Here is a 27357-nt window from a genome sequence, read left to right as displayed (position 1 = left end):
TTCACCTTTTCGATGGTCTTAACGGGTAAAGTTGGAAACTTTATCCTTCTAGAATTTGCTTCGGACTAGATCTAGAATTTGGAACCCTTAGGATCGAAGAAAGCAACTTAATCCATTAAGTTGTTAAAAACCCGGTGCCCACGCTGTTGCGTAGGTTGCCACGTCGTGGTGACTAGAATGTGTGTGTTTTTTCATTTGATGGCCACAATGTGACCAGGGATAACTATGACGTGGAGAGTTAACTTTGACCATTAACCACCCATTGATCATGTCGTGGCATAATAGAGACAAAATAATCGCGGATCAGTCCCCCATTACATCCTGATGACCCAAAGTGCCACGGAGTGACGAACACTCTGGACAAACTAAAACCTTAAGCTCTTAATCCTTTAAACCATGCAACCAGACCTTTAAGAAGGCCTTATCTATCACATAATACCATAAAAATCATAGCTTTTTGGACATGCATGTCCAATGCATGTCCCAAACACCAGGTAGGTCAAAGTAAACGGAAAATGAGCTCTAATCCCATGCATGAAACCCAAAACTCACTAATATTCCAGATCTAGAAAAAGAGTAGCAAAGGAGTCTTGGGAACTCATAAAGTTGCCAACTTTATGAGATCCCAACACTCAAACATCCATAAATTATGAGGAAAGTGAGCCAAGCACTAGATTTAGCAAGCTTAAGTTAAAAATCCAGGAACTTGAGGATTTATAAGAGTCCTAATGCAACTCAAGATGATGATGGAGTAGCTAGGAAGCTGAAATAATGCACCAAATTCCCTATCTTCTTCTTCAAGGCTTCAAATCACTAAAAATGGAGCTCAAACTTCAATAATTGGACATTAGGGATTTTGGAGGTCGGAGGGATGTAATGGAGACTTGGGGTGAGAAAACCCTAGTCCTCACTTCCCTTAAATAGGGGCAATCCCTGAAATTAGTGTTTTAGCATACAAAGGATGTCACGTTGTGGCCCTCATGTGATCACGTCGAGACAGTTAAATGGGATGCGCGTTTTCTCGGGAATGGTCACGTCGTAACACACAAGTGCTCAAGTCATGACCAAGGTTTAAATCCTTATATATTTAATTAATAACTTGAAAGAAATGCTTACATGGAACTAGGTGTTACAATTCTCTCTCTCTCTCTCTCTCTCTCTCTCTCTCTCTCTCTCCCCCCTTGAATTAGATTTCATCATCCAAATCCTCGACTTCAGATACGTTCCATAGCAACCTTCTGTAGGTATTTTGAAATTTTCTTATAGTGAAATATGGTGATATCAATATTACACTTAGTGACCTGCCTATTGAGATGAGTACATGTTGATTTTTATCATGGGATACTCGCTAACAAGTTATTTTCTATGAACTAAATGTTAGCATTAATGTGATTATGATTATTTGCAAGAAAAAAGTTATGATACTTGTTTTAAGTTTGAAAAATATGAAAAATGTTTATTAATATGGTTTTGAGTAATTGCATGACATGAAATGAGTTTTCTATGTTAGTTCTTTTTTACAAGGTTTATTATGAGTTTATGAAAAATCTTATATATAAAAATTGTCTTTATTGTTTTGGTTCATATTAGAACCCTTGTCATAAGTTTAATAGTATTTGAGAATATGACTTTTGATTTAGTTCTTTTTATGATTTATTGATAACCTGATAAGTTTAATAGTATTTGAAAATATGATTTTTAAAGTTTGTTTAAAAGATTGAAGTTTGTTATTGTTTTGATATTTTTGAAAATATAATTATATTTTTAGAAGGATAAATAAGAAGTATATATATATATATATATATATATATATATATATATATATATATATATATATATATATATATATATATATATATATATATATGATAAGGAACTTTGTATTTTTTTTCGATCATAATATTCATATTTAAAAGAAGAATAGTGATATTAATAATAATAATAAATAGTAATAAAAATGGAAAATTACACGAATAGTCCATGTGGTTTAGGGTAATCAGTGTGTTTGGTCCCTAACAATATTTTTTTAACTCGGATCATACTTATTTTTAATTTTTGTTGCACATTTAGTCCATGTTCGTTCTAAAATGACTAATTTACCCTTACTGATATGTTTTATATTTTTTAAATTATCAGTTAATTAAAAAATAATAATTAAATATGGAAATGGTATTAATTAAATATTAAAATCTAATGGGTCCTAAATTATCACTCCACCCCACCCCTATCCTTCTTCTTTGTAAATCACCCACAAATTCGTCTTCTCCGGCGAACCATCCATAACCCAGTCTTCTCCGACGAACCAACAACAAATACCAAACCAAAATCAAAATAATGTATTCTCCAGCAAACCTCCATCAAACCCAAACACATTCCATGAATTAAAAAAAATAGAAATCAACTTGGAAGCGATCTCAAACAGGTCATTGGTGGTTCCGAGCCATATTATTAGAAGTCAAATAAGTGGTTTCTTATGAAATCGATGGAAATTCTGGTCTTCTTTAGCAACAAATCAGATTCTGATAATCACCAAAATTGGAACTTAAACCTTAAATTGATCTTGAAAGCAATCTTGAAACCAAAAGAACATGAAAACTGAAATCAAAATCGACGACAATTTGAAGCTTGAAATCGAACTAAAGCTGAAATCAAACTCAAAACTCAAAATCAAACATGAATTCAAATGTAGCAACTGGCTCCTCGTATGTATTTTATTCTAATATCTTGCATTTTGGCATTGGACTCGGCGAGTTGAGGTCCAACTCGTCGAGTCAGAGCGTATTGGACACAGACGTTTAATGACCTACTCAACGAGTCCGCGGAAAAAACCCTAATTTGAGGGTTTACACCATATTTAATCATCTCTTTCAGCCACCCCTCATCCTTATTGCTCCCAGAAACCCTCCATAGTAAACCCTAAGTGTTTTGGTGCAAGATCTAAGGCTTCTGAGTGATTTTTGTGGGTTTTGACCTCAAGGAAGAAGGAAGAGCATAGAAGGATCAAGAGGAGACTGAAGGATTCGATTTTGGTTCATCATTTGCAGTCTTTGAGAGGTATAAAGTATGTACCTTGCTTGCTTGTTTGTTAGATCCCTTTTTGGGGAGGATTTAGGGCTTTTTAAGCCATACGAGGTAGCCAACCATGATTGCAAACATGGTTGGGGGTCAAGACCTTAGATCTAAGTCTTGGAAGGAGTCACAAGGCTAATTTGGGTTGCTTTTGCACCCATCTAAGGTCCCATACATCATAAGAGCTTATTTTATGTCCTTTTGAGCTCAAAGTCCCATGTATGCACGTAAAGTTTGTAACTTTACGTGCTAGAACGATTGAAGGAGCTTAGATCTACCTTTTGGTCAAGAGTTGTACGCTGTAAATCGAGAAATGAGACTTGGACATGCCCAACTCGACGAGTCGTTCTTGGGACTCGACGAGTCCGAGGCAAAACTCCCCTTTTCTGTTAAGGTTTGAAGGAACTCGTTTGAGCACTAGAAGGGTTTTTAGAGGGTCCAAGAGAGTGACCCAATGTATTGGACTCAGCCTTAGATCTGGAGTTCATGGGACTCGACAAGTGCAAGTACGGACTCGGCGAGTCCAAGGCAATCTCCTTACAAGTTGAAGATGAACTTGACAAGTTGTTCATACAACTTGGCGAGTTAAGGAGATGACTTGTTTATCAGATGAAGGTGAACTCGATGAGTTGTTCATCCGACTTGGCGAGTCGGATGAAGATTCATTCAATGTTAATAAAGAAGAGGGATCCCGTCAATTCGTTGCTGAACTCGACGAGTATAGTCTTAGATAAGGACGGGTAAAGAGTTAGGGACTCAACGAGTTGGCTGCCCAACTCGATGAGTTGGGTCAACTGGAAGTTGACTTTGTCTTGGACTTGGTTAGGGGTAAAATAGTCATTTTACCCAAAGAGTAGATATCAGATTCTAACTGAGTGTTTTGTGGAATTATAGCCGGAGGGTTACCAGAGCAACAGTCAGTCAGTTGCCGAACAATTTTTCAGCAGTCAACCTTTCGAGGTGAGTTACCTTCTAGTAGCGGTGGGTCTACGGCCATAATGTCGGCCCACTAGTAGGAGTTGGATGTTAGATGATTATCTTTGTGATATTCATCTAGGTTTGCTGCTACCTATTATGTTATGTGCTTATATGATACGTGTCTATGTGGTAGTAGTAGTAGGGGTGAAATAGTCCCCGGTTGTCGAGTGAAATAGACTGACGGGTACGTTAAGCACCCCAGAATGGCTTGACCTGGGTAAGTCAGACACCCCAGAATTGTCTGACAGTATATTATATTATGCTATGTGATTATGTGGTAGTAGTAGGGGGTGAAATAGTCCCCGGTAGTCGGGTGAAATAGACCGACGGGTATGTCAAGCACCCCATAATGGCTTGACCTGGGTACGTCAAACACCCCATAATGGTTTGACCTGGGTAAGTCAGGCACCCCATAATTGCCTGACAATACATTGTATGGTATGTGGTATTGTGGGGGAACTCACTAAGCTTCGTGCTTACAGTTTTCAGTTTTGTTTCAGGTACCTCTTCAGCGAAGGGGAAGGAGCCGACGCGGTAGCTGCACATCATACACACACCCCAAATTCCGCACTATGAGTTTCCTTGGGATTGTACTCTGACATTATCACGATTTTATGATTTGGATTTTTAGACATTATACATAGTTTTATGAGATGTTATGATTTTTCAATGTTTTTCCTACGAATGTTTTAATTAAAGTAATTTATAAAAATGAAATTTTTGTACGTGAAAATTGGATCGTTACATCAAACCTAAAACCGAAATCAAAAATGAAAACTGAAATCAAAATCGATGGCAATTTGAAGCTTGAAATTGAATTTAAACTGAAATCACACTCAAAACTCAAAACCAAATAGGAATTTGAATTGAAATTGTGTTGTTGGAAGAACACGATGGAAATCGAACATGTATCGTCTGGTTCGAGTGTCTGCTTCATCTCCTCCTTCTTTGGTGAACTTCGTCAATATGCTCTAAGATTTTTGTGGTTCGGTTGGCGGGCTTTGAAGTAAGAACACGATGGAAAGACAACCATCAATAGAAGCTTGTGGTAGGGGCAATAGTTGTTGGTGGCCGACGATGGTAAAGGGTGTTGGAGGCGATGGATGAAGAAGACGAGAGGTGGGAGAAAACGTGAACGATGGTGGGAGATCATTTTTTAAGCTTATGTGTTATGCATCTTTATATAATCACAGGATGATGAAGTGGGATTGATATACAATCTTTTTCCAATATCCGTGACATATATTTTCACGATGGAAGAAAAATTCTCAACAATTTACTAGAGGTAACCAATTAATAATTAATTAATTGTTTTTTTATATTTACCTTAAATGCCATTACTTAAATTAAAAAATAATTGTAGGGTAAGGAAGGTGATAATCACATGAAAGATATGGTAACAAATATCAAAATTCATATTGGAATGCAAGAAGCACAACTTGCATTAAGAGTCAATAGTTCAGCTTATAGTGGAGATTTATCTCATTTAAAAAGTTTAATTCGAGCTGGATCTGACCCAAATAAAATAGATTAGGATGGAAGAACACCATTGGTATTTTATTTTATTTTCGTACAAAAACATAAATAATAAAAAAAATACGTACACATTTGATAACAAGTTATTTTGGGATGAACACTGAACAACAACTTGCTGCATCAAAAGGGCACGACAATATAACTCTTTTCCTAATTCAACAAGGCATAGAAGTTAACATTTTCGGTAAATAAACGTACATTCTAGTCCTTCAACTTCTTGAATTGAAATTCTAGTCCTTATTATTTTACCTAGATGACAGATAATTTTAGGAACACGCCGTTATTTGAAGCGATTAAGAGCATGATAAGATTGCTTCTTATTAGTGAAACATCGTGCTTCATTCAAAATAGAAGATGCTGGAAGTTTCTTTTGTTCATCAGTATCAAGCGGAGACATAGATTTTATCATAAGGGTTTTGTCAAATGTTGCTACTATTAAGATACCCCCTTAGACACCCTATTGGCATATTTATAAAATGTCAACCAATAATTAACTACTTATAATCAACTTTTTTCGGAAAACAATACAATTTCAACCAATAAAAATATTTCAAAAATTGATTAGGGTGTCTATATGGCAAATTGGGGTGTCTTTTTAGCCAACCCCTTTGTCAAATCGTGTTGACCCAAATTCAAAAGATTACGACTTTAGAACTCCACTTCATGTTGCCACATCACAAGGATCTTATGTAATAGTGAAGATGTTAGTTGAAGCATGGGCTAATGTTTTATTGAAGGCCAGGTGGATTTTTGTGAAATTATTAATTTAGGGTTAACACTAAAATTTATCAAATATATAACAACATTTATGATTTATGTGAATGTGTAGATGGGGGAATACTCCACTTGATGAAGCAAAATTATCTGGAAACAAAATATTGATGAAATTATTAGAAGAAAGAAAGTCTTTTCATATGTCAGAATTTCCTTCATGTTCTCAAGAAACAAGAGATAAAATGTTACCAAAGAAATGTACAATATACACGTTTCAACCATGGGAACAAAAAGATGAAAGAAAATCTGGAGTTGTGTTGTGGGTCTTGGACACCATTGACGAACTCATGAAAACAACAACTGAGCATTTGAAGTTGGAGGTTTCTACTGGTTTTTGGACTCAACTGTTAAACCATTTACTTCAAAACCGCTTAATCCCTTAATACAATAAGTCCAATTTACAGATCTGAGTCCAAAAACCTATCCTAATCCATAAATCCGATTACTTGATGGATTGCAACCCACCAAATAAGACCAACTTGGAACATACAACTAACTTTCATGGAGCGACCCCAAAATCATGCATGGGCATAAAAGGAACTTCAAAGTCAAGACTTTATTGCTTATGGGACATGAATCTCATGTACGTTGCATGTACTCCTTGGTACGCTGCACGTTTGTACATGCGTCCCCCGCATCTAATGTGTCTTTACAACCCGCGTACACCAAGGCTACGCCCAGCGTACAACTTATAGGTGGCCCAAGTCCTTGGCCTACTTGCTAAAGGTCCACTCCATTAGTCCTTCTATATACACTTAGCCCAACAATTAATGAAGAAATATTTAATAATTATTACCTCAAATGACGGTCGTTACAAAAACGTATAAGTTGGCTAAACAAAAATTGTATATATAGAAATATATTTAAAAAATGTAACTAGGATGTTGTAACATCTTGATTTCCAGGTATTCTATTTTGACCGTTGGTTTGAGTATTGTTTGCAAAATTAGTCCCAAGTGGTATTTTTTTTTTTTTTTTTAATTTAAGGCATGCATGCATATATTGGGCGTACGTGGCCAGGGTGCAAACCCCAAGTTGTAGGGTTTGGAGATTATTTAAGCATCATTATAGCCCGATACCATTTCTTAATTTCAACCTCCATCCCTCTTAGCTCCCAATTCGAAACCCTAAAGTGTGAGGGTGTGTTTTGAAGCTTTGGAATATCATTTTGGTGCTCTTGGTGGTGAAGGAAGACTCTTTGTGTGGTGGTGTTTCACTCGAGCCTTTGGATCCAACAACTACTATCCCTTGTGCATATTCTGGAGGTATAAAGCTCCAAAAAGTTGCACCTGTTTATCCTAAATCTTGATCCTTGTGAGTATGGAATACTTCATGACCTTTGATTTGCCATTTCAGATGTTTTAGGGTGTGATAAGTCATAAAAATGTGATTTTGGGCATTAGTTTCCTTTCATGCATGATCTAGGTTGTCTTAATGAGTTAAGAAGTTAAGGTTTTTAGATTTGGGCACTTATTAGCCATGCAAGACCATAAAGTTGGAAACTTTATAGTTAAGGACATCATTTGAGGACTAGATTTGGATTTTGGTTGAAAGGGCTTAACAGATTAAGCTCTTAACAGAAATGAGGGTTCGTAGACGCGTACGTTGGGTGTACCAAAGGGTATGTTGCGCGTACGCGGTAAACTCTATGATACTTGGTCAAACGAGTAGTATGCCCCGCATACAGGTTGAGTACGCCCACCGTACTCACTGAGACTGAATTAAGCCGGTTGACTTTTAACTTTGACTAGGATTTTGACCAAGTTTAACCTAAGGGTATTTTGGGTATTTTAAGTTTTAGTATGAGTTTTGGTCACTGTTATTTTTAATGGTGATCGATAGAGTTGGTATTCGGAGCAGCGTGTTGTCTCAGCTTTTTCATCAGATTGTAAGGTGAGTTTCCTCACTGTATCCATGGGTCGAAGGCACTAATGCCGATCCATTATTTGGTTGTGTAGAATGCTAACTGCTATGTGATATGTTTGTTGGTATGATCGGGTTGAAATACATCCTAAGGCGGGACCCACTATGGTATGTCGAGTTGAAATACACCCCCAGATGGGGCCCACTATGGCATGTTCATGTTGAAATATACCCTAGGGCGGGGCCCATATTTGTTTATTAGGTTGAAATATACCCCCAGGGCTAGGCCCAATTGTATGTTGGGTTTGTGATACTTTGGGGGAACTCACTAATGTTTGTGCTTACACTTTGTTTTTATGGTTTCAAGTACTTCCGGTACTAAAGGGAAGAGCTTGACGTGATGGCACAACATCATCCCTTCATGCTTTCCACACTTTTTGGGCATTGTTACTCTGATGATTTCAGTATTGTATATAGTGAATGTTTTGGAACAACCTAATGTTTGAAACTATTGATTTTAAAATGAAAATTTTTTATTAGTGTTTTGGGATGTTATAGATGTATAATTATGCATTTTTTTCATATCTAAATATGTTTTTATATGAATATGTATAATATGACAAATTTATGTGGGTTATAAAATAAAAGATTTATATACTTAAAAGTTTTTTTGTATGGATTCTATTTAATGGTACCCTAAACTATGATACGTATTAATTCAAGGGAAACAAAGCGAGAAGCAGGATGTGGGGATCAGAACCATGGCCGGAACACAACACCACCGGTGTGGTTTAGTAGTGAGGAGATACTACTCCGTCTCCTCTCTCTTCACCCCATTGACCCTTTTTTTTAAAGATCATTCCTTAACGGTTATAATATAAAAATACGTTTTTTTACCCTTAACAGTTATAATTTGAATATATATATATATATATATATATATATATATATATATATATATATATATATATATATATATATATAGGGTTCATGCGAAAATGCAAATAATTTGCGAAAACGCGAAAACAATAAAAACCTATGATATTATGTCACCTCAACATTATATTTTGGAAAATAATTCATCCAAACTTTGAAATACATGATGATAATCGATGATAGATGATAAACTGTTTCATATTAGCAAAGTATGATTTTTAACATTTTTATTATGAAAACATGAATTTAAAAATGATTAAAGACGTGAAAAAAATATAATTATAAAAACCGTCTTTAAATCTATATTACCATAACACCATCCAATTCAAACTTACTATCTTTAATTTATTGCTAATAAAATTACTTTTTTATAGTACATGTGTTTAATTTTCATAAGATAAAATCTGTTTTCGCGTTTTCGCAGGATATTTATATTTTCGCATGAACTTACTTCTATATATATATATATATATATATATATATATATATATATATATATATATATATATATATATATATTCAACAATTTTACACACCTATAAATTAACCACTACTTTCACCTTCAAAATCACACATTTTTCTATCAATTCCTATTTCTTTCTTAAAAAAGGAACCCCAACAATCCTAAAAACCCACCCCCAAAATCCGATAAAAGAAAAATCAATGTTTCAAGTTCAAGTACCCCAACTCGAAACATTTTCGCCTTCGATCCATCCCAACCGGTTTATCATCCCCAACTTGATACCCCCATTCAATCACCTCCACAATTTTAATACCAAAATATTTGACAATACTACCCCATGCAATTACCAAATGTTAGTCCAAATATGTTCAACAACTTTGTTGGTTTTCCGGATTAACTTTCATCAAATCAACCCCAAAGCCAAACCCCACTTTATCAATCTCAAAAAAAGCCACGCCCCACCCTTTTCACTCTCAAGTGCAAAACGAAAGCGTCAATGAGTCGGACAATGAAATTGTACGAGAAACTCAACCCCCTCACCCTCACCATGTCGTAAAGGAAAACAAGTGCAAGAGTGTACAAAACAAAAGCCTCAAGCATGGACTCCCTAAGAAGAGCTAGTGTTGACACAAGCTTGGGTTGATATTTCGTAGAAGACGAGTACCGTACCAAGCACCAACTTAATTCAAAATTTTGATAAATAGCGAAATCTATTTAAAGAATGAACATAATGTACAATAATCTAAAAACCTAAAGGATAAACAGTCAATGAGATAGATAAATTCTTTAAGCGGCTTTGCATTTTTTTCGTGAGAAAATGGGAAAAACATTCAAGTTTAACGAGACTTGGAAATTGTTAAGGTAGAAAAAATATGAAGTCGACTTCAAACTAGGAGAAAACAATAAAAAAGAACAAAAAGAAGCTCTAGTGGACACACAACTTTTTTTGATGCTTGTGTTAGGCTAGATTTAAATGAAGACGACGAACTCGAGTTAGAAGAAATTGTCCGATCAATGGGTAACGACAAAAAAAAGAAAGGGAATGGGTCGTATTCCAATGCATCGGATTTCAACATGGACGCAAACGAAATGCGGAAAATAATGGCATCATTTGATCGGTACAATTTTGCTGAATGTTTGATATTCAACAAAGAAAAAGAAGCCGTAAAAAAAGAGCACACGAAAAAGCAAGAAATAGACGATATGAAGTTTTTGAGGGAAAAAACCGACTATCTTTCGGGATCAACCATCGAAGTAGTTTAAAAAAAACAAAATCATGAAAAATATTTATCCTAGATTGTTTCGTTTTATCTTTTTTTTTTTTTTTTTTTTTTTTTTTTTTTTTGTGTTTGTATGTATGTAGGCTGTTTTGTTAATGTTGATTTATTTTTTTAGGTTTTTTTTTTCTTGTTTTTTTTAAAATGTAATTTTTAGTTTAAGTAAGGAAGTATTTCTATTTTAATATATATATATATATATATATATATATATATATATATATATATATATATATATATATATATATATATATATACTATTGTTGGACTTTATTAGAAATAGTAAATTTTGATGTTTTTTGGCAACTTTATTCCATTTTGATACTTTTGGTCATTGTAGTCAATATTTTTACACTTTTTAGGAACCTTTTAATATTTAAAGTTTGATCACAAAACTTTAACGGTTTGACAATTTTGATCAATTTTCTAAAAAGTTGCTAAATCCTACCCCTTTAATTTTTTAGCCATTTTGACACTTCTGGTCCTTACAGTCAAAACTTTTACATTTTTTCATAAAAACATGAAAAAAACAATCCGGGGCAAAGTTCGGACTTTTTCATCCTTGCACTATCTACGACTGTCATATTTATCGATAAGCTTGTAGCCCTTGCGTAGCGGGGGTAACATTTCTAGTTAATTATTATGTTAGATTAATATTTTTATGGAATTATATTTATTTAGAAAAAAAAAAAATACATGTATTGATGTTTGTTGGTGGTGTATTTAGATTGTATTGGGGTTTGTAGGGTATTTAAATTGTAGGCGTTTTTCAGGTGAAGATGTTGACCTCATAACCGTAGGCCACTGCTCAAAAGAAATTCCCTTGGTATATCAATGCCCTCCACTATCCCCTCCCCCGATTCAATCTGTATTTGCAAGCAAAGTCTACATTTTTCATTTACTTTTTAGTTTTATATTTCTGTCTCTTCCCTCTCTCTCTCTCTCTCTCTCTCTCTCTCGCCTGTTTGGTCACCAACTACCCCTTTCTTTGATCCAAAATATATGAAACTAACGAAGAAAAACACACACCCTTTTGTTTAATCTTTAATCATTATTTTACGAGTGTTATGTCCCTTTACTTGAGTTTCTAATATCCTCATCTCTCTGCGTGTTTATCTGTAGATGGAGACTATATGGTGTTGGAGCTACTTTACTTGTGTCTTATTTTTCCACCTATTTCGAGATATAAACAACTCTAAGCTTCAACTTTAATCGAGTGTTTCTGCCCCACACACATCTTCTTTCTATTTCTTACCCACATTCTTGAAGCTTGATATCATCATTGTTTGAAATTTTCATAGCTTTTTATATGAACTTCTCATTTCTAGGTTTTCTTGAAAGTTTTTAGTCGCATCCTTGAAGTTTCCAAGAAAACCCACAAATTTCAAGAGATAAATTCCTTCAGTTTTTGAGTAAATCAGACAAGTTTGTGGTGTTTCCTGCTAATTTAAGGTAAAACCCACTTCGTTTTGCTCATGTTTTAGCTAATTCATCCGCTTATTTGACGTTTTAGTTTTGTAAATTCAGTCTTCTTTTTTGGCACAGTTTTCTAGGCTTCGAAGAACATGTCCCAAATGGAAGCAGAAAATGGCGATGGCAAGTCGAAGATGGATGATTATGAGGTTATTGAACAGATTGGTAGAGGCGCTTTTGGAGCTGCTTTTCTTGTTCTCCATAAGATTGAAAAAAAGAAGTGCGTGTTTTCCCCAAATATTTATTCCCACTACAAAAGAAGAATTATCATCTATGTCTTGTTCTTTTGTTATTTCATATTTCTTGCAATTTCTAGGGTTTAGGGTTTCAAATGCAAATTAAATTATACGCCATGAATATGCAGTTCTTGATAATCGATATTCCTTTTTATAACCAGGTATGTCATGAAGAAGATTAGGTTGAATAAACAAACTGAGAAGTTTAAGAAAACAGCGCATCAAGAGGTATTTCTTTCAGAGTTCTTATTAATTAATTACTAGTTTATTACCTTTTTCGTAATTAGATTTGCATTTGAATCTTGAATATTAATTTGTGTGACCCATTAGAAAATCTTTGCCAATTTAGTATCTTACAATTTGAAAGTAACTCATGAGACCATAGTACTAAAAAAATGGCGTTTATTCTGGGAAGAAGAACACGAGGATACATGAATTTTGTAACAAAATATTAAATGTCAACAATCTGCGATAAGTCATAAATAGTTTTTATAATGGGATGACTTCGACATGGATGTCATTGTGGCTAATTTAAAATCATAATTTTCTGAAAGATAGCAAATGAATTGATAGTTTACTAATTTTATTGTTGTCATTCTAATATAAATTCAAGATCCATCATTTTCGTTATATGAATTTTATTGTAGATGGATTTGATATCACGACTTAATCATCCATATGTTGTGGAGTACAAGGATGCTTGGGTGGATAAGGTAATATACTAATACGGACTTCTTTATTTATTTAAATTCCCATATATAAGAACAACCATTTTGACATATACAAGGAGAAAGATTCTACACGAAGACTTTCCTCCCGATCCGCTTGACTTGAAATGACTATCCTACCCTTTTAGATTTTTTTTTTACATATTCTTTCTCTTTTTGGTCATTTTTTGTTTTGTAGGCGGGAATATGCATAGTGACTGCTTATTGTGAAGGAGGAGACATGTAAGTAACTTCATTAGACTTTTAGTTGAAATTAAAGCAAATGAAAAAAGAAATTAAGGGAATCATGTGAGCCCAAAGTAGTATGAATAATTGGAATTTAAAATTTTAATGATTATAATTGAAAAATTAAATGATACTAACTTTTTGGTTAATTAGAGCCGAGCTTGTACGAAAGGCTAGAGGAGCATATTTCCCGGAAGAGGTAAATAAATAAAAACTTTTAACTTAATTTCTTGTTTCTTTTATTATTTATAATATTCGATTATACCAAGTTGATTTATTGTTTTATTTTTGTTCATAGAAACTCTGCAAATGGCTAACACAACTATTATTGGCATTGGATTACTTGCATACGAATCGTGTCCTTCATAGGGATTTGAAGGTAAGCTCCTCTTTTTATTTTATTCAATAAATATTCTACTTTACCCATGAATTCCAAACTTTTCACAAGTTTGCCCTCGTTTATTTTTTCCTTCCATTTCCTCATGCCCGTTATCATTTCTTCAATACCTTTAAACATTATTTCAATACACAACACTAAAATTTTCAATTTTTTTTTGTCTAATTTCAGTGTTCCAACATATTCCTCACAAAGGAGAACGATATCCGTCTTGGTAAAAAATAAATTATATTTTAAAATAAAATTCAAATTCAAATTTTTTTTGGTATTTCTAAAGACTTTGGGCATGAACAGGTGACTTTGGACTTGCAAAACTTCTCAATTCAGAAGACCTTGCTTCCTCGGTAATCTACTTATTATAAATTTATAATATAATACTTTTCATGAATGGAGATTAATCTTTTATTTTTTAAAATTATAATATTTCTTTTATGGCTATTGAATGTGTAGGTTGTGGGCACACCCAACTATATGTGTCCAGAACTCCTTGCAGACATTCCTTATGGCTATAAATCTGATATTTGGTCACTTGGTAACAACACATTTGTCACATTATTTTAATTTTTTAAGGTCCCATTTTTTTATGCATTATACTTTATTGTTTTTTATTCTTATTTGTCCTTAGGTTGTTGCATGTTTGAAATTTGTGCACATCAACAACCATTTCGAGCTCCCGTAAGTTCTATTTTAAGCTATTTATGTTATTACATTATTGAGATTTAGTTTTCCCTTTTTTCTTTACAACTTTAGTTATTGTAGTTTTAAGATCTAGAAAAAAAAAACGACTCCTGAATTCTGTCCCATGGAAATTGCTACTTTTTTCTTTATCGGAAGTTTCCAAAGTAAAATGACCAATTTGCCCACTATGATATCACAAAAAAATAATGGTCAAAGTCAAACAATCTTGCAGGATATGTCGGGACTTATCAACAAAATAAACAGATCCACGATTTCTCCTCTCCCCATCGTATATTCTTCAACATTGTAAGTATTTTTTAAGCCCAAAAGAATTTCTAATAATTTATCTTAATCTTTAAATATAAAAACGATACATATATATATTTTTTGTTAATGTTCCAGGAAACAGATCATAAAAACCATGTTAAGGAAAAGTCCGGAACATAGACCAACAGTAAGTCGACAAATATTTTTATTAAATATTTTTATTATTATTTTATCTAATCATCGTATTCCTCAAAAAAACAATAGGCGGCGGAACTGCTAAGACACCCACACTTACAACATTACCTCCTAAAGTGTCACAACCCGTCTTCTGTATTTCTACCCGTGAAGCCTCCAAATAGCCCAAAAGACAACAAAACTCCAAAAAAACATTCTCCCATGAAACAAAACGACACAAAAGAAAAAGAACGTGATGTACAAGTCCTTAAGCAGAAAGTACAAGTCACAAACGAAAACGCTGAGATCCCGGTTAGAAGTTTACACAACAACCCGATATTCATGGAAGAAACAAATCTCGAGACCAAAAGAGTGGACCCCACGAGTTACTTTAGTGGGGACACGAGTTGCGAGACAACAACGGTTTGCAACGGGGATGGGCCGGAAAAAGTGAGCATGAAATCGAGTTCTCTGGATCTTCTTTCGAATGGAGAGCAAGAGGAAACAAGTCCTCAAATTCTCGAAAAACGTGACGAGGGTAATTTGGGAAATGAGAAAAAAGATAATCTTGTGGAGGAGACTACTACATCGAACACAGGTGAATTGGGTGATGAAGAGAATGTGTCGAATCGGGTGATTATTTGTGAGGTGGATACGCAAACGCAACCGCAACCGCAACCGAGAGCCGTTGAGTCTGAACCGGTTAAGCTGGTTGTGGACCAGGAGGCTGAGAAGGGTGCACCGGTGGCTGAACCAGAACCATCGTCTGAATGGCTGAACCCGACTCAACAAAGGGCTGATGCGTTAGAGTCTTTGCTTGAGTTATGTGCAAGGTTGCTAAAACAAGAGAAACTTGAAGAGCTTGCTGCTGTTTTGAAACCGTTTGGGGAAGAAACGGTTTCTTCAAGGGAAACAGCGATTTGGTTGACTAAAAGTCTCATGGGTGCACAGAAATTTGCGGGTGGTGGATCTTGAAATCTTGGATTCGTGTTGAGATTATTGACTTTTTTTTTTTGGATAGTTTGATAGAGTTAAGTGTGTATCTATGAGTATGAATGGTTTTGGGAGTTTAAAAGAGGATTTGAGTAACTTTGTCCTTTGAAATGTGTGGGGGGTGGTATTTGTTGGTGTAAATACGTTGACTATCTCCCACACTTTAAGCATACAAAGGGCTAAAAAATTTAACTTTTTGTGTTTGTGTGTTTGGTTGTTGGTGTGGGATCTTTCTTATATGGGTGTTGTAAGGTTGTTTATGAAGCCAAGTTTCATTTTTTTGTTTACGAATATTATGTTTATAGGGTACTTTTACATTATCTTGGAATTTTTGTTGGTGATTTTTGGTAGATATTGTGATTCTACGTAATTATGTGGTATTGGTAGAAAAATAAGGTTTGCTTTTGAAGTTGGTTTTGAGTATTTTACACATTTATGGAATTTATCGAGTTGAGGCAAATTGACCAAAATCATAACTTCAATCTACAATTTTTTGGTTATTTCGAGAATCCTCAACCATCTGAGGAGGAGCACCATTCCAATATTATCTTATACTGTTTGTCCACTAAACCTAAAATTTTCGTCTATTAGTTTTGTTTATTTAATAAGTCATAACTTTTAAACTTTTAATAAGTACTCGTTATGTTCCGATAATTATTTCAATTTTGAAGAATAAAATCCATATCAAGATTGTAAAATTGCTTTTTTTGGAATGTTATCTGCATAATGTTAAATTTGTTATCTGCATAATGTAAAATTTGTAAAATTCTTTAAACTGTCATACCTAATATGTTTGAAGTCAAAATGAGATGATATATGGTTTGTACTTCATTTTAGGCTAGAAATTCATTTTATTTGGTTACATTGAGTTATACTCTCCCGAAAACAGGTATGAAATGTTTTCAGATTTTCTAAATAACGTTGAATCTTTAAAATGTCATTATTTTTTCCAACATGTCGTTTGCTTATATTTCATTTTAGAACATAAGCTCGCCTCATTTGGTGACAGAAATTGAGCTACAATTACTTGAAGATGGAATACCATCATCTCATTTTAAGTAACTTGTGTTTTCTTTATGATAAACTCGTTAAAAACATTTAATACAACTCAGATAATTCACCTAAACTTGTGAATATTCAAATAACTCATAAACCACTGGATAGCAAATGTTTCGTCGGCTTGCAGCCTCCACATTGCATGTTGTCAGATTCGTTCCAATTCAGTCCAAATCCTCATCCCTACTTATTTTGTAGTGGGTTAATTCAAAATTTCAATAAATTGCAAAATTAGTATTACTTGGCAAAAAGTGACAAAAATACTAAAGCGTAATTCTTATTTTAATTTTTGCAAATTCAGAATTTGCTAACATATGAATAATTTGCCAATATAATTTCAAAGTATGAATCTTTTTTTTCAAGGTTATTGTGGTTAGGGGAAATTATAATTATGCTAAAATGCCAAGAAACGTGATCAATTTGTTACATGAGATCACCCATTTTCTGTTTTTTCCTTCTACATATTCAAAATGGTTTTACGAATCCAATCCAAAATCTCACATGATACTACACACCAATCGAAAAAACTAAACTAGGCATGAACTTTGAAATGCACTAAGTTGATGAAAATACAATAGTTTAAAAATAAACACGACTCTCAATTTCTTCACTTGAAACACTTGCAAAAATACAAAAAGTATTTAACCTATATGAAATCTTACCCAAAATAGAACATAGTAAATGTATGGGGCAAGTCAAACAACAGTTGGAAATCTAAGAATCGGCAATGGTGACCTCAACCTCAACACCAGGTTCAATGGTGATGGAGGTGATTTGCTTCACAACATCTGGTGAGCTGAAAAGATCAATCACACGTTTATGAACACGAAGCTCAAATCTGTCCCATGTGTTTGTTCCTACATTATTACAAACATCAAATACAAAAATTAAATGTTGTTCTTTCATTAGAAATTATGAGATGAACTTGTAGTATAACACAAGCAAAATGAAAAGTTGAATTACCTTCACCACAAGGAGACTTCCTGGTTGTGATATTAAGAACCTTGGTGGGCATTCTAACTGGTCCCTTAACTCTCAACTTCTTGTCCTTTGCACCACGAACCAAATCAGCACACACTGTCACAAATCCCCAATTCAATAAAGTTTGTCAAGACTCTTCTAAACAATCACTAATATAGACATCAAATGGTTATTAGATCATGGTAGTTTAGTCATTTTGTTAGTAACAACCAATGAAGAACACAGATTCCCCTACACATCATAACTACTTACACAAGAATGAACAGATAGGTTAAAGGATCTGCTGAAATAACTGAGGTTGAAAGAACACGGACCTTTTTCAAGATTCTTAACATTCTTGGAGGAAAGGGTAATCCTAATCTTGTGAATCTGTTCTTGAGGCTCTTCAAGCCCTGGCTTTGTTGGTTTCATCGCTGCATACGCCATCTTCTAGCTTCTGTTAAGCACAATTTCAGTTAATGTTGCCATCAAAATATACGAAGAGCTGATAATACATAAACAATATGTATGATCAGATATACGAGGAGCTGATAGAAACTTACCGAAAATAAACCTGTAGAGGTTGCGGGATTACTCCGGTACTAAGTACGGCGACGGCGACTCTACCTTCTTTACCTATTGCATTTGCAGTGGCGATGTTCGGTAGAGACGGCAGCAGATGATATTAAAACCCTAGGCCGATTTATAATTATAAGTTTATAACCCCGAAATGTTTCGAATAGAGACTTTTGGCCCAACTAAACAGTTTATGTGAAAAAGGCCTCATTTAGGTTAACGCGATGAAATTTTACAATTGGACCTCCGATTCCGAACTAATCTAAAATTGGTAGGTTTGTTGTTGTTAAAAGTTCTTTGATCACATAAACAACATGATTATTGAAAATAAAAAAACGTCATCATATTTTTTTTGGTTTTTTTGTGACGTTTTTAAATGACCAGTATTTATACAACAAACTTATTTTGATTTTAAGGCTTTGAGAGAGTTGTTTGTAACATCCTTGTTCCAGGTATTAATTTCTAAGTTTTAATTATTTACTTTGTTAGTTTGGTCACGATGTGACATTGGAGTGCCATGATATGGCACTTGATTAATAAAAAACGTGCATTCGCGATTGGCCACGGTGTGACAATGGTTTTGGGCCTAAAATCCTAATCTCGGGGTTGGTGTCTTATTTAATGACACTAACTCCTTGAGTTGCCTTATTTGGTAGCATCCACCATTTGAAAACAAACTTCCATCCAAACCCTAGCCTTCATTTGTGCTTTGAGAACTTGAACTCCATTTTTGTGAAGGTCAAAAGGAAGAAGGAGCTCTTGGTGTTACTTATAGGTATGGTTACAACTTAGATTCATCATCTTCATCTCATTTTTGATTCATTGGAGGTATAAAGTCTCTACATTGCTCATTATTTCTCTATATCTAGTTTTAGGTCATTTTATAAGTTGGCATGTTTGGCTTAATGAGCGAGTTCATGCCTCGGTGTTGTCATTTAGGACTTAGAATTTGAGATATTGCCTTAATAGGATGCCTTAATGGATAAAGTTGGAAATTTAATCCATCAAGACCTTGAGGGGAACCGGATTTAAGCATTAGAGTTGTTGGGATTGAGTATAACAGCTTAATCCATTAAGTTTTTCGTACCAAGTGCCCAAGACATGGCGATTGGTGTTTCCGCGACCTTCTCGTTTAACGAGTTCCCCAAAATATCACATACCAAACATACAACTAGGCCTAGCCTTGGGTATACTCAGACCCAAAATACAATCATGGGCCTAGCCTTGGGGCCCAACTATAGGGTCTCTTTCAACCCATCGCATACTCATGGGCCCATCCCTAATGGTTTATTTCAACCCAATCATACAAACATGTATGAAGGGTATTGAGCATTTTTAACACTCCTAAGGTGTACATGCAACCCTAGAAACCTTGGATCTATGTTTTACTAAGATACATGCAAATTTGATTTCCAAGGTTCTTAACCTAACTAGCATAGCATGGGGAACTTTGAAACATAAAAGCTAGTAGAAGAACATACCTTTCTTGTTGCTTGGATTCCTTGAGAACATTGTGAGCCTAGCACCTCAAGTGTGATGCCTCATATGTTTCACACAACACCACAACTCTTTAAATAACCTTGAGAGAAGTTCACTAACACTCAAAATCGGCTAGCCCTCTAGTTCTTTCTTAGTCGTCGATGTTGCTATCCATGGAGCTTATTATATAGTGTGCCACATGTAGGGTTACACCATGTAAACCCTAATGTGCATGGCTTTTCATATTCCATGATCCATGGGTTCATAACCTCCATGAACTATCCATGGAGCACCTTATGGGTTTTAGCAAAACTTAATAAACCATGGATCATTAGCCCAATATATAAGAATGAATGATTTACACAATCAACCCCATATATTTAATTAGTCTCCTTTTGATCACCAAATTAATTATATATTAATTCTTGATTAATACTAATTAAATAATATTATTAATATATTAGAACTTATAATATATTAATAAACCATAAGTGTCATTTCTCTCATTTAGTCTATCCCATTGTTGCAATGCCATGAAACCCAAAATAGACCATGTTAATCGGGTCAAGTACATTCCATAAATAGTTATGAACTTAGACACCTAATCCAACAGTCTCCCACTTGGATACGTCTAATAACTATAACTGCAAGAATGACTTTAGGAACCGATCAGCAATCATAACTCTTTCAAGGTCTCGCGGAACTGAGATGATGATGATATGCCATTTAAGATAAGTGATCATATAATCCTCTATTCTAGATATCAGCCGGAAAAATACATGGAACAATATCTTACTTATTATCCAACAGTTTGTTTCCCAATTTCCGATTTGTTTGACATAGAACTTAATCGAACACATCAATTTAGTTCTGACCGAGCCCAATACATAGGTCAACACAAAATCATCGAGGGGCTCAGATATCGCTTCTAATCCAAGAAGGAACATATAAAATTCGACTCATATGCTTGTTCTACTACTTGTTGAATCATACACAACGACACGTTTTATAACATCGAGTTACCAATGCATTTTTGTACAATCAATGTATAACCAACTCATAGTTAAAAACTCATATCTCTAGGTTTGAAGACTTATATAATATTACCGTCTCACGATCATTCGAGATAAATTCCATGAAGTGATACAAGTGAGCGTGGGTTGAATCCAATACTCATAACTTATGAACACTCATGAGTATTGTAGCAACTCTTGCTATGTCCAACACCTTAGACATCTACAACTAACTTCATGACAGTCTTGATTCATATCTACTTCCAACATTTGACCGACTGTGGAGAATTTGAATAATATGATATACCATAACATAATTATTTTGGAAATCAAAACATGCAAAATGAAATGATAGTAAACGATTGACAGAAGATAGAAAGACTTTACTTATAAATAAACAACAACTTTTATTTATCATCAAATGTCAATTATACTTTACAAATTTCAAAGCTATCTAATTTATAAAACTAATATCATCATTTAGCCCTATGCGCCTCGCATGCTGAAGATGCTTAACCCTACCCGGTCCCTTCGTGAGGGGATCTGTTGGGTTCTCATCCGATTATACCCTCTTTGTCACGAGGAGTACTTCTTTTATTCGATGTCTGATGAAATGGTATTTTCTGTCGATGTGTCTGGATCTTCCGTGATCCCTTGGCTCCTTGGCTCCTTGGCTAAGGCAACTGCACTTCACTATCACAGAAAATCTCCATAAGCACCAATATAGCTGGTATAACTCCAAGGTCACCAATGAAGTTCTTTAACCATATAGCCTCCTTTGCTGCCTCGCTTGCCACTACATACTCTGATTTGCAAGTTGAATCAGCCAATGTCTCCTGCTTGGAACTTTTCTAAGTAATTGCTCCTCCATTTAAGGTAAAGACCCAGTCTGACTGAGAGTGGAAATTATCCCTATCAGTCTGAAAGCTAGCATCACTATACCCTACTACTCTCAAGTCATCACTCCTACCGAGGGTAAGAACCCAATCCTTAGTCCTCCGCAGGTACTTGAGAATGTTCTTTACCGCAGTCCAGTGAGCCTTGCTAGGGTTCCCCTGATATCTACTGACCATGCTCAAATCAACGGCCACATCAGGACGAATACAAGTCATAGCATACATGATCAAGCCTACAACGGAAGCATACAATACTCGACTCATCTCAGCTATCTCAGCCTTTACATGCTGAACATATTCAGCACCTTATCCAAGTAGTTACTTTGACTAAGTCCAACTAGTCTCTTACTTCTGTCTCTCAAAATCCTTTTTCCCTAGGATATAGGCAGCTTCACCAAGGTCTTTCATAGTGAAACATTTCTCAAGCCAAGACTTCACTTCCTGCAGAGTTGGGATGTCATTTCCTATGAGTATTATGTTATCCATATACAATACCAAAAAGCTAACTATACTCCCACTAGCCTTGACATATACACAATATTCATCTTCGCTCATCGAAAATCCAAACTGTTTGACTTTCTCATCGAAACAAAAATTCCATCTGCGAGATGATTGTTTCAATCCATAGATGGATTTCTCAAGCTTACACACTCTATTAGGGTAGTCTATGTTGACAAAACCCTCAGGCTGACTCATGTAAACATCCTCGATCAACTTTCCATTAAGGAAAATGGTTTTGACATCCATTTTTCATATTTCATAGTCATGAAATGCAGCAATGGCTAGCATTACCCTAATAGACTTAATATTCGCTACTGGTGAAAAGGTCTCATCATAATCAACTCCCGGAGTTTGAGAAAATTCCTTTACAACCAGTCGTACTTTATAAGTGTGTACATTACCATCCATGTCAGTATTCTTCTTGAAGATCCATTTGCACCCGACTGTCTTACGACTTGGTACATTGCCAACCAAGTTCCAAACTTGATTGTCATACATGGACTGTATCTCGTTGTCCATAGCCTCTTTCCATTTAGCAGCCTCAGGGCCTGTCATGGCTTCTGTGTAGCTATTAGGTTCATCCAAACTTACCAGTGTGCTATCACTGATAAGTGTATCACCTTCCGTAGTAATATGGAAACCATAGTAATGCTCATGTGCATTTCTAACTCTCGTGGAACGCCTCATAGGTACAGACTCACCTGTCGGATCAACAGGGGTTTCCTCCTCAGGTTGATTGCTACGGTTTGGGATCCTTCACCACTTGAATCTTGAATTTATTCAAGGTCAATTTGCCTCCCACTATTTTCTTTGACTTATGAACTCTCTCTCGCGAAAGACTCCTCTCATTGATACAAATACCACATTATTAGTGGGTATGTAGAAGAGGTGACCAAAGGATTTATGTGGGTAGCTGATGAAAATACACCTCTCACTTCGAGGTTCGAGCTTATTGTGAGTCTCGCGCCTCACAAAAGCCTCGCAACCCCAAATCTTGATGTGGTCCAGATTGGGAACTTTTCCAGTCGACATCGCGTGAGGTGTTTTGGCAACCTTTTTGGTATGGACTAGATTAAGAATATGGGTGGCAGTGCCTAAGTCGTACCCCCAAAATGAGATTGGTAGCGAAGCTCGACTCATCATGGAACGAACCATAACCAACAAGGTTCAATTACGCCTCTCAGCCACACCATTAAACTATAGTGTCCTGGGAGGTGTCAATTGTGAGACAATCCCACATTCCTTAAGATAGTCAAGGAACTTTGTACTAAGATACTCAGTACCTCGATCGGATCGAAGCATCTTAATGTTCCTGCCCAACTGATTCTCCACTTCCTGTTTAAACTTCTTGAACTTTTCAAAGGTTTCTGAATTATGCTTGATTAAGTAGACATATCCATATCTACTAAAATCATCAGTAAACATCACATAGAAGCGGTTAGCATCCATTGTGGCGATTCTAAAGGGTCCAGATACATCAGTATGTATGAGATCCAACAAACCCTCATCCCTAGCACAAGAACCAGTGAATGGTGACTTTTTCATTTTCCCAAGCAAACAAGATTCACAACTATCATCCGACTTCAGGTCAAATGACTCCAAGACTCCATCCTTTTGGAGTTGGCCTATGCGTTTCTTGCTTACATGTCCAAGACGATAATGCCATAATGATACTTTATCCAAGTTATCGGAAGAATCAATACACAACACATTATTTCTTAGGTTATCAACAACCGACACAGTTTCATACACACCATCATAAGGTAATGCTTTAAAATAAAGAACATTATTAAAGAAAGCATTAATACCACCACATTCAGTATCAAACGAAAAGGTAAACCCTTGTTTGTATAAACCATGAAAGGAAATAATATTTCTCGCCATTTCAGACGAGTAACAACATTTATTCAATAATGTTAACCCACTAATTATCAACAAAGTGCAAACTCCAATCTTGGTGTCAGGTGAAGCTTTCCTATTCCCCATGATCAAGTTTATCTTTCCATGCTCCACATTCTCACTTCTTCTTAGTCCCTGCAAATCAGAACATATGTGAATACCACAACCTGTATCAAGGACCCAAGAATTATAATGGGTTGAGTTATTAGACAATATAGTGTAAGTACCTGCATGGTTGGGTTTCACTTTCCCATCCTTAACATCTTGCAAGTACTTCGGGCAGTTTCGTTTCTAGTGCTACTTTTCATGGCAATAGAAGCATTCAGCCTCTTTAGGGTTGGCAGAAAGAGTGACAGAACCTCTTTTGGTTCCACTTGAAGAGGAACCATCAAGGGACTTTCCCTTGGTACCCTTCAAAGGGCTCTTCCTCTTCTTCCCTTTACCTTGACCGATTACCAAGACAAGGGTCGCGGTAGGAGTAGGTGTAGTAACAACCGATTTACCCTTAAGACCACTTTCGGCGGTCTTCAAGAGTCCTTGAAGTTTGCTGAGTGTAACTTCCTCCTTGTTCATGTGGTATGTTATTCCGGATTGATCATAACATGAAGGTAAGGAGTGCAAAATGATGTCAATTTCTAACTCCTCGGGAAAGTCACATTCAGTTTTAGCAAACGGTCCACATACCTTTGCATTTTCTGCATGTGGCCCGTGATGGGTTCACCATCCTTCATTCGGGTTGTTATCATGGAGGAGATGATTTCATACCGCTCTTGGTGAGCACTCTGATGGTAGCGGTCCATCAAGTCTTGGTGTATCTCAAAAGGGTAGAAGTCCTCATAGGACTTTTGGAGCTCGACTGTGACTGTGGCCAACATGATACATGCCACTTTGGTGGCATCTCTCTCACGAGTCCAAAATTCAGCGATCTCCTCAGGAGTAGCAGCCAACTCATTAATTTCCTTAAGCTCTTTGTCGAGGAGATATTCCTTGTCCTCGTAACGAGTGACCATCCTGATGTTCCGGATCAATCCATACAGATGGAACCATCGGAGATGACTCTCCCACAAAGTTTCATTAGAGATAAGGAGTCGATAGGGTTTGAGCCAGAAGCAACATTGTTGGAAGACATCTGAAAAAGAAAAAAAAGACAAGTTTAGATTAGATATAAAGATAGTCCTTAATAAGACACCCAAATGTAATATTAAGGCTAGGACCCAACACAATATCTTATAACTTATAAGAGGGATGTCGTAATCCAAGCAATAAAATATTTGAAAGTAGGTGAATGATGATTCACCAATTTCCAACATGAAAAACGAAATAAATTATTAGGTTTTAATTGGTTTTGAAACTCATAGATTCTTTTGAGATTCATTGAACTTTTCGAAGGCATGTTTCAATCTCGAATGTGCCCTTCAAGTTTTGTGACTGGGATACCGAGGATCACAGAACAGGGTGTGAATTAACTATGCAAATTACTTGGTATTATTAATGTTTATCACCTAACCAACGTGCCGCTTAACCACACACGCTCCACCGATCTATGATAAACCTTAAGCCAACCTTTGCATACCTTGTTAAGTACAAGTTAGTGTGCCGGTTAACCACACACGCTCTACTAATGACTTAAGCAAAGTGCAAAGTGTAATTTCATGGATTAGCATCAAATCCACATTTTCCTAAAGTAACTAAGATTGAGAATTTATAAAACATTTAGTTACTTTATAACCATTATACTTTTAATGAGGATTAAAGTCATTGTCCTACCCGTTCGGCTAACGACCCTCCACTAGTCAAGGAAGCGGTGGGTGAGAGTGGACACTCATTAAGTTGGAATTTTATAGGCAACAACTTTATACCCCCCTTATAGACCGACGTCGTGAATGAGGCCTACTAACGGTAAAATGACTTGTTATTATATATATATATATATATATATATATATATATATATATATATATATATATACTATTAACTTATAATATTATAAAGTATAAGTGTTGAATTTTAACTTTTAAAATTATAGGGGTTGGAACTAAAGTTTTTAAAGTGACTTTACATGTTCCAAAACTTGAGGGCAAGTTTTGTAACTTTCAAAACTTTTCATCTTTCATAACTTATGAGTTAATGTTTTATTAATATGAGATACTTTTCATTTTATGTAACCTATGTGTTTATTAATGAACTTTAAAAGGAAGACTTTTGGTAATCCATAACTTGAGGACAATTATGGATTCCATTAAAACACATCAAGATCAAGAATTAAACTAACAAAATAATTCCTATGATCTACCATACTCATAAGTTCATGAACATTCATATCAACAATTTTAAGAATCATAAAAATCACATATAAAACTTGAAATTTTGATAATAGCTATTGTAAATGGATTAGCGTAACCATTACCCCCATCTAAAACAGGTTTTATAAGACCAAAATAGTTTAGGGTAATGTTTCTAGTCCATTTCCAGCAGCAAAACTCGAAAATCTGCATTCAGAGCCTTCTACTCGTCGAGTTCACGAACCTACTCGACGAGTAGGATGAATTAACACATGGACTCGTCGAGTCCCCCCATGGAATCGGTGAGTTCACTCAGCAGAATGCAGAAATCTTGAGTTTTTTCAACAATTTGCATCAAGTATCAATAAAATAAGTCTGGGTTCTGATACCACTAACGGGTTTTGAGCATTCTAGCACTCCTAAGGTATACATGCAACCCTAGAAACCTTGGATCTATGTTTTACTAAGATACATGCAAATTTGATTTCCAAGGTTCTTAACCTAAATAACATAGCATGGGGAACTTTGAAACATAAAAGCTAGTAGAATAACATACCTTTCTTGTTGCTTGGATTCCTTGAGAACCTTGTGAGCCTAGCACCTCAAGTGCGATGCCTCAAATGTTTCA

The 27357-nt window shown here is 35.4% G+C and overlaps 2 protein-coding genes and 1 pseudogene across 4 annotated transcripts; 2 read left to right on the top strand and 1 right to left on the bottom strand.

Annotated features, from left to right (window-relative positions):
• The first annotated feature begins 5146 nt into the window (after positions 1-5146).
• LOC145046810 (potassium channel SKOR-like) lies at positions 5147-6740 on the top strand (annotated as a pseudogene).
• A 4965-nt stretch (positions 6741-11705) lies between these two features.
• NEK5 (Serine/Threonine kinase catalytic domain protein) lies at positions 11706-16354 on the top strand. 3 transcript variants are annotated; one of them, XM_078996484.1, is made up of 15 exons: positions 11706-11722; positions 12019-12348; positions 12442-12589; positions 12767-12833; positions 13253-13318; positions 13512-13555; positions 13712-13757; positions 13857-13937; positions 14127-14169; positions 14250-14299; positions 14406-14487; positions 14581-14630; positions 14866-14939; positions 15036-15087; positions 15165-16354. In XM_078996484.1, exons 3-15 carry the CDS (start codon positions 12462-12464, stop codon positions 16047-16049), a joined length of 1668 nt encoding a protein of 555 aa, XP_078852610.1. In that variant the 5' UTR covers positions 11706-11722; positions 12019-12348; positions 12442-12461; the 3' UTR covers positions 16050-16354. The 3 variants fall into 3 exon arrangements, with proteins under 3 accessions (XP_078852610.1, XP_078852609.1, XP_078852611.1); XM_078996483.1 differs by lacking the exon at positions 11706-11722 and having other exon boundaries at positions 11756-12348; XM_078996485.1 differs by lacking the exon at positions 11706-11722 and having other exon boundaries at positions 11756-12348; positions 12424-12589.
• Positions 16355-17656: 1302 nt separating this feature from the next.
• On the bottom strand, positions 17657-18784 carry LOC145048073 (small ribosomal subunit protein uS10y). Its single transcript, XM_078996482.1, has 4 exons — positions 18647-18784; positions 18419-18540; positions 18087-18200; positions 17657-17980 (listed from the first exon to the last, which is right to left on the bottom strand). The coding sequence occupies exons 2-4, from the start codon at positions 18528-18530 to the stop codon at positions 17838-17840; spliced, it is 369 nt and encodes a 122-aa protein (XP_078852608.1). The 5' UTR covers positions 18531-18540; positions 18647-18784; the 3' UTR covers positions 17657-17837.
• Between the last annotated feature and the right edge of the window lie 8573 nt (positions 18785-27357).

Source organism: Lactuca saligna, chromosome 5, assembly GCF_052625555.1.
Source record: "Lactuca saligna cultivar CGN05327 chromosome 5, ASM5262555v1, whole genome shotgun sequence".
Classification (NCBI taxonomy): domain Eukaryota; kingdom Viridiplantae; phylum Streptophyta; class Magnoliopsida; order Asterales; family Asteraceae; genus Lactuca; species Lactuca saligna.
This window is presented reverse-complemented; position numbering and strand designations above follow the sequence as displayed.